Consider the following 9,069-nt stretch of genomic DNA (forward strand, 5'->3'; position numbering starts at 1 on the left):
GCTTAGGGAAAACGGGTCGTAACTTCTGAAGTGCAAGCTTAAGGGTTTCTTGGGTCTCGCTGCTAGTTATTATGTACGCTACAGGAAGACCATGACCATGGTCATCTCTCACAAGCAATGTAAAAAGTGGAAAGGAGTATTGATTTACACAGTGTGTGGCGTCAAAAAACACAATGTTACTCCCATGGTTCTGTAAGTCTTTTCTCATTAACTCAGTTTGAAGAACAATAATAAGGTTCTGGTCCTTCCCTAGAGGCTGATAAAATATGACATCATCTTTGAAAGGACCAGTTAATAGTTTGTCAGTACTCTTACAGTCATCTTTATCAAGGTGTTTTTCTCGAAGCATACTTGTACGAATATTATGTATATCTTCTGGGGTAACAAAGAATTCTCTGGAATGATAATTAACTTCTCCTTGAGCTCTTGACCACTCATTAGCTTGAAGAAGGATGACATCTGGTTTTACTCCTAATGTGATCCACTTCTTGATCTGATCAACCAGCTGAGGGTGAATCTGCTGAAAATGGCCATCTTTTTCAGACGAGTCATGTCCATTGTGCTGGGCAAATATTCTCTGCACAACAACCTTGTGACCTTTCCAGTCATTCCTTACTTTAAAAGAGATGTATGCTTTACATCCGACTGCTCTGTGACTTCTTTCAAAAACATCTCCAGATCTTCTGCAATGGTAAATATGATATCCTCTTTTTTGGTCTTGCAAACTAGAACAATTTGTGGTCCTGAATGATTTTTTGTATTCTTTGTTAATTATTTCTGTGATAAAGTTCATTTCTGGGTCATCTGGTTTAAGAACATGCACCTTCAGTTGTACGTTTTTCAGTCTTGTTTTTCTCCTCTCCTCAGTTTCTACAGTCTTTTTGATAAAATCCTCCATCATGGGACATTGCTGAAATGCACAAACACAAAACACATTTTGTTAACAAACAAACTGAAAAAAAGTAAATTCTGAAAAAGAGCTGATTGGCTGAGACTGGTGATTCAATGATTCTGACCTACTGACAATGACAATTCTTTTTCACACAACATGAATTTTACTTAAAACTATACTGAAATGATTATGATGGTCCAGGATCAACATTAGAAAATTTAGACTGTACTGAAATGATTGTGATGGTCCAGGATCAACATTAGTAAATTTAGACTGTACTGAAATGATTATGATGGTCCTGGATCAACATTAGAACATTTAGACTGTACTGAAATGATTATGATGGTCCTGGATCAACATTAGAAAATCTGAAATGATTATGATGGTCCTGGATCAACATTAGAACATTTACTGTACTGAAATGATTATGATGGTCCAGGATCAACATTAGAAAATTTAGACTGTACTGAAATGATTATGATGGTCCAGGATCAACATTAGAAAATCTGAAATGATTATGATGGTCCTGGATCAACATTAGAACATTTACTGTACTGAAATGATTATGATGGTCCAGGATCAACATTAGAAAATCTGAAATGATTATGATGGTCCTGGATCAACATTAGAACATTTAGACTGTACTGAAATGATTATGATGGTCCTGGATCAACATTAGAAAATTTAGACTGTACTGAAATGATTATGATGGTCCTGGATCAACATTAGTAAATTTAGACTGTACTGAAATGATTATGATGGTCCTGGATCAACATTAGAAAATTTAGACTGTACTGAAATTATTATGATGGTCCCGGATGAACATTAGAAAATTTAGACTGTACTGAAATTATTATGATGGTCCAGGATCAACATTAGTAAATTTAGACTGTACTGAAATGATTATGATGGTCCCGGATCAACATGTTAATACATGGAACTTTTATTTTGAAATGTCTTCCAACGTCCTGCTGCTCATTCAAACACATGGGAGAGAAATTATTGAAACGGTGAACTTGTAGATCGCGCAATAGCGCAACGTTCTTACTATTAAACATGACTCACGTTTGGTTAATTTAATCACAGCCTTATGAAAGTCAACAATCACATGAACAATTAAAATCCATATCGCGGTTACCCCCTCCCCCTCCCCTCTCCTGAATTCAGCGGTTTATGATTGTACATTTAACAAATAATAATAATAATCTATGAATTTACTTTGTATTCGCGTATGCACTCCTAAATACGCTTTACATGCAGATACATTCACTTTTGGGCAAAAAACGAGGGAAAGGCGTGAATGCAGTTGTTCAGTGCAGCAATATATATGTTATTTAAGTATTTAATGTCATGTATTTTTTTTATTTAATAAATATATTTATAATTTTGGGTTACAAGGACGTTTAAAGCAAAGAAGATACAATAACTTACCTCTTTTGGGTCTGTCTGTGTGGAAAACGGAGGGAAAGATTCAAAAATGGATGGAGGTCGGCTTGGTCGGCACACACTAATGACGTCAGAAGGTTGTGATTGGTTGATTAAAATGTTGATCCAGGATCAACAAAGCATGTTAATCCAGGATCACATCCTACTTGGCAAAATCACGGTGACCGTAAGGAACGCATTATTGTAAATAATCAATTTTCAGTTAAAGGCAGTTCATCAATGAATTCAGTGATATCGTCATCCAGTTCAGTTCAAATAGTATACGATATCGCTGGAAAGTGTCCCCAACTAAGCAAGCCAGAAGTGACAGCGGCAAGGAACCAAAACTCCACAGGTGACAGAAATGGAGAAAAAAACCTTGGGAGAAACCAGGCTCAGTCGGGGGACCAGTTCTTTGATTGTAGAGAACTCGTCAGGATCCCGTGGTGTGGCACCGATGGCCGTCTAGGTTGGCGAGGTCTTCATTGATGATCCGTCTCTGGAGCTCATCTGGCATTGATTTATCCTCACAGAAATGGCTGCAATAGTTCATTATAAAGGGTGGTCCACATACTTTTGTCCACATTACCTCTACATTATATCAGACTTTTGTGGAAAACAGTGAACACTGTCAATAAGAGATTTGTAAAACAGCTTTATTCATAAACAAGAAATATTGCAATTAAAATATTTTACAAGTGTAATGTATTTAGACAAAAAAATGCAACTCCAAAAAACTGTTCAGTATTAAAGCAGGTCTATTTAAATACAGCTAATAAATGCACATCACAAGGTGTTCATGCTCTCTGGCTGCTGGGCTCAGCAGTACTGGCATCTCTGAACTGCTGCGTCCAGCTCTGAGGATCCTGATCAAAAAGCTGTGAGAGAAAACCCCATGCCAACAATGTTACTGACTAGAACTTTAATTTTGCTCATTAATTTGAAATGTGTTCAAGTGAAAAGGCACTACACTCATGAATAAATAATGATGGCTGTTTGACAGTCATTGTAGAAGTAAATCTCATCAGTGCTGTCAAGAACATGTCAGGGCCTACTCCTCTTAGGTTGTTCATCCAATCTTTACCAAATTGTGTACAAAGCAACTACAGACTATTGTCAAAAGAATTTTGTGAAGTGCATGTGTAAAAGAATGACAACAACACAGCATGTGCTGAAAAAAAAAACACAGAGGAAACTAGGACTGTATAATTACAATATAATTATATTGGTGAATGTAACAAATGCACAAACCTCTCCAACAAACTCAAGTAGCTTGAGTTTAGACACCTCCTTCTCTGCCCGCAGTCCCCAGCGAAATTCATACTCCACTGGCTCTGTGTGAGGGATCTTCACATACTCTAAATATCTAAAACAGACATATGAAAAAGGACAAATTCAGTTTTTTATGAAAAAAAAAAAAGATTCATTGGTCCAAGAAGCATGTCAGGAGTCATCTGATAAAGGACATGAATCTTTCTGTCCTCATTTCGCTAGACTCCTTCATTATCTATGGTGTGATATAAACCACCTGTCCATGGACTAAAGAACAGCAGCTCTGAACACACCAAATCTGCTACGACTCAATCCCACAACCTCATCAGAAAGTGAGGGCATGGGTTAAAATAGCAGGTGTTACACGGCATTGTTTATAGAAAGCCAATCATTTTGTTGTTGAAAGACACTTACTTCTGCCGTACAAACTCATCTGTGACCACCTTCTTTACATCACCAAAATCTTCATGCTTTTCCCTGTGAGAAGACCAAAGTATCAGAAGTAAAAAGTATGTATAAATAAATAAAACGGAAAATGATTTTCCAAAAGGATCTAATTCACAAACCCTGTATCCACCCGTAGTTTCTTGAGTGTATTCCACACCAGATCTACAGCATTCAAGGAAAACACATTAACAAACCATCCACAGAAACTGAACAGTAACAGTCTAGGGATGCACCGAATGTACGGCAACCGAAAACTATTTCGGTGTTCGGCCGGATAAACGAGAAGGCCGAATAAATTATACCGAACAATGACGAGATCAAATAGAGGTGCGCACTAATGCAGCAAACATGTGGGCCATGTGGAAAGCATTTAAAATTCTCTGAGAAAGACGCAAAAATCATTGCAAGCACTGACAGCAAGAGACTGTTTAGTATCACATCACATGTCTTTCATGAGAAGAGAAAGGGCTGGTTGCTGCTGGTTACTGTATGATGACTGAAATCACCAAATGGCCTTAAACCATTAGTAAGTATACTACAGAACGTTATGTTGCCTAATACACGCACCAATTGTATTTATTCAGACAGCACTGCACAAGCTCCTTAGCCAGGGTTCAAAGTCCAAAGCGCAAGGAATATCTGCATGATGAGAATCATTCAGAAATCTGCTGCTGTCAGCAAAAAGTAGTACTGAGGTCTTATAGCGGGTTCCCGCCAAAATAAAAGTCAAAATTCATAAATGTTAGTATTGTAATTTTACTGTTCTGTAAAATAAAATAAAAAAGTAAGACAAAAATGATGATATTATCATTACAACAGCTCTATTAATACATTTATTATAGTATTCTCCTTTGCTCAGCAAGGCTGCATTTATTTGTACATTAAAAAACACATGCCTGATTCAAGAAGAGGGTCTTAAAAATGGCCAAAGAATATTATTTTTACTTATTAATTGTAAGTTAAATTGTGCTTTGTTGGTAGGCTATAATGTCTACTAGAATGTTAAAAATGGTCAGTGTTAAATAAATATTGTTAAATTGTTGTTTTGTAACTGATTTTTTTCTTTGAAAAGCAAGACAAAACTTTAAAAAGCAAATATTGGCTATTTAATTTATGCAATGGTGAAAAAAATGGGTAAAATACATGGGGGGAAAACAGGTAATTGGCCTTCGGCCCAGTGTTTAAATTTGTTCAGTCTCGACCAAGATTTTCCTTTCGGTGCATCCCTAGTCTAAGGTGATTGTGTGAATGGTGCATCACTCACTCTCTTTAATGACACCACCCTTCATGAAGATGACACTCAGAATGACAAACAGCAGGCCCGTCTTTGGGTTTCCAGGACGCCTGTGTGGACAGAAGAGACTATTATCTCCAAAGCAGCAATGAGACATTTTTGTTCAGAATTGTTTAAGAATTGCCCCATGTGCCAAAAATGAATATGCGGTGTAATATAAATGAAACAGACATGAGCAATAGAGAAACAACTTCTTAACAGCACATTGTTGTTAAACAAACCCATATTAGACAAAATAAAGTACTGAAATACTACAGAAGCACATTAAGTCTTGACTTACAAACAGTGTAATAATGGACCACTGCAGCATCTTAGCTTGTTGAAAGATCTATCTTGTGTTACTTACATGCTCACTGGCTCTCCAGAAATGGGCTCCAGCTTATTAATCAGGACATAAATGTGGTTTTTTGGATCAATCTCCACTAGCTTTAATCCAAACACCTGCATCAAACACAAAAGTTCACCTCTGTTCAAATTACATTTCACAAAGCCATTTAGTCAAGGTATGCTCCATCTGTTGTACCTGCTCAAATTTGCGGCAAACTCTGTTCATGATTTCTATATAGATGGCTTTGTATTCCTTTATCACATGTTTGGCAATGTCTGCAGAAATCAGAGAGTAAACAAAAATACAATTTATTCAACGTATGAACGTATTTATTATGAATGATAATTTAGCTATAGAGCAGTGATATATGAACAGGGATCTAATGAAAAGTAGTTTATTGACCATAGAAGACAAACCTGCTCTTCGAACGGGTATTTTCTTTTGTTCTTTAATTAAGATGAACTGGACCACCTCTGCCGCCTTGGTATAAAAGCAGAGAAATATGATACAAATTCAATGTAACAGTAAAACCAACCGAAGGAGATGAAGTAGGTGCAGTCAGTTCAGATTAAAACCAGTGCTTAATTTGAGCCGGATCCTGTTCCGGACAATATACGATTTTGGATTTGTATTTGTTTTGAAAGATCCGACATTAACAAGTGCATTAGATCATGACAGTGTGCACGTGCCTATGAGACAGAGCAAGCGCTGGTTTATGTAGATATATTTGGAGGTTATGTATTGGTCCTCAACATATTTTTTGACCAATCAGCTTTCTTAAGTTCAAAATCGCTCTCATTGATTAGTGCTTAGTGCTTAATAACTCTCTCCAAACGTGCACTGTTTGCAAAACATATTTATTGAGCAGCAGAATGTTTAGAGAGAATGTAATAATACCAGTAATTATACCAAATCAATGTATAAACACTAGACCTACAATGAAACAAATCATTTAAATGTAACAGTTTTCAGAACTGAACAAGAATGTAAAAATATATAAAACTAAGAAACCAAAACAAAGCAAAACTGAAAGTACCAGGCATTGGGCTCAGGTACCTCTATAATTCGGCACAAATCCAAATGTTTTAATATTCACAATGTATTTGAATAATAAACTATTAATTATAATGTATACTAGGCTAACTGAACTAACCTAAATTGAGCATTTGTAGTTAAAAAGTAGATTTTTCTGAAAATAACTAGAGAAGACACTTATTTGTTGGCTGGGTTCATATGGACTACATGGAAGCTTTGAACCGTTAAAAATGGTCTAAGCTGTAGTTGCATTAGAAAGGAAAAAAATCCTGGAAGAAAGAAATCAGCTGAAGAAAAAAAATCATATAGATCTTGGATGGTCTGGGGGTGAGTAAACTGTTAAAATGTCACTGTTCTGTAAAAACACACTAGCTTACTGATAAGCACAAGACTAACATATTAATATCAAAAGTGTGAAAACTTATTTTGTTTGTTTGGGTACTTTAATTGCATAAGCAGTGACAAACTATTTTACCAACGTAAAATGTTTTGAGTTTTTGAGTTTTGGATGTGAAATGTTATTCAAACTCTGTTAAAAGTACTCAAGAGTATATGATAAAAAAAACTAAATATCATAAATAATTCATAGGTACCTTGCGGTCGATCTGGTCATTGGTGAAGTTCTCTCGGGCTCTCTGGACCTGTGATGATGTTATCTGGCTGAAATTAGCATCCTCATCCTCCTCATCCAGATTTAACTGAGAGCGCTGCAGTCCACACAAACACACAAAACAATTAAACACACAATATTACTGACTCAATGTTGGTAATACCAGACAAACAAAAAAAGCAAACAAAGAAAAACTTAACACTTCCTTCTCCTTTCCTTATTTTACTCCACTTTGAATAAATATTATTTGAATGCAAGATAAACTTTTTGATAACACCATCTTGAATTAAAATATTGGTTACATTTCCACATAGATGATCATCAAAACCAGTCAAAAGTTTTTGAACCGTTAGATTTTTTGTTTTTTAAAGAAGTCTCTTCTGCTCACCAAGCCTGCAATTGTTTGATTCAAAATATTGCAATAGCAGTAATACTGTGAACAATTTTTTATGTAAAATAACTTGCTATTTGAATGTATTTTGTAATTTATTCCTGTGAACTTTTAGCATCATTACTCCAGTTTTCAGTGTCACATGATCCTTCAGAAATAATTCTAATATGTTTATTTGCTGCTCAAGAAACTATTATTATTATGATACTATCAATATTTAAAACAGTTGAGTAATTTTTTTCAGGATTCTTTGATGAATAGAAAAATCGAAAGATCAGCATATATCTACAATTTAAAAAAAATTACATTGTACACAATACCATTCAAAAGCTTTGAGTCAGTATAATTGTTTTGAGGGAAAATAAATTATATAAATGTTTTTTGAGCAGCAGCTAACTACAAATATTAGAATGAGTTCTGAAGGATCATGTGACTGAAGTAATGATGCTAAAAGTGCAGCTTTGAAATCACAGGAATAAATTACATTTTAAAATATAACAGTTATTTTAAATAGTAAAAATATTTCGATTGTAAAATCACTTAATCTCATAACGTTAAAACAAGTGTATTTCAATATACATTATAAAACGTTTGTAAATGTGATTTCTTACTCTCTGAGTTTTGCTCTGAGAAGCTGAAACCGCTTTCTTCCTCTGAGACATAACGATCAATCCCTGAGAATTATATACACACAAAACAGACAAGATGTGAACACATAAAATACATAAATCAACTTTTGGTTTCTCTCTCTTATTTCCGATGTTACGAACGCAAGATACACGAAGAAACTAACATCAGGACCAACAAATTTAAACAAAGGTAAAGCTAAGTAAATTGCGTAGAGTACAACAACAATGTAGAATGAGATGTTTAAAACGGTTTTCACCTGTCAATTATATATGTTTTTTTCAGTTTACAGCTCTAGCTCTAGTTGTAAGCACTAAAGCACAGTTTCCCGGTTGTTTCTTCTACTGCTGATGAACGGCGCTCGGCGAACAGCAGAACATCATCACACCGCCATCTGCTGGACAACAACCGTCTTCACCTGGTTCAGAATTTATGAAATTAGCTGTTTTATCTAAACCCAAACCTTTCTAACGAAAGCGAAAGCACCCTCAGCTATAGGATTTTAGCGGAAAAAATTGGCAATGACTTCAGACATATCTGATGAAAGACTAGCAAAAGACTAAAATGGATGAATTAAAAAACAACTACTTTTGATAATGTTTATTTTCATATAAAAGCAAGAGAACTTATATTCTAGTTTATTAGAGCATTTGAGCTTGAGTCGTGCGATAATGCAGTTCATATCTATGGCCGTTAGAGGAGGCAGCTGGGTTGAATGAGGTTGTGAAAGCTCAGGGAAATAGTGATA

The 9,069-nt window shown here is 35.4% G+C and overlaps 1 protein-coding gene across 1 annotated transcript; it reads right to left on the reverse strand.

The window, feature by feature from the left end:
* Positions 1-2,952: 2,952 nt before the first annotated feature.
* ndnl2 (necdin-like 2) lies at positions 2,953-8,659 on the reverse strand. The gene is made up of 11 exons (XM_073823657.1): positions 8,581-8,659; positions 8,306-8,368; positions 7,287-7,400; positions 6,075-6,138; positions 5,854-5,933; positions 5,677-5,771; positions 5,301-5,380; positions 4,156-4,198; positions 4,004-4,066; positions 3,569-3,683; positions 2,953-3,195 (listed from the first exon to the last, which is right to left on the reverse strand). Exons 2-11 carry the CDS (start codon positions 8,354-8,356, stop codon positions 3,115-3,117), a joined length of 786 nt encoding a protein of 261 aa, XP_073679758.1. The 5' UTR covers positions 8,357-8,368; positions 8,581-8,659; the 3' UTR covers positions 2,953-3,114.
* Positions 8,660-9,069: the final 410 nt, after the last annotated feature.

Source organism: Garra rufa, chromosome 18, assembly GCF_049309525.1.
Source record: "Garra rufa chromosome 18, GarRuf1.0, whole genome shotgun sequence".
Lineage (NCBI taxonomy): Eukaryota > Metazoa > Chordata > Actinopteri > Cypriniformes > Cyprinidae > Garra > Garra rufa.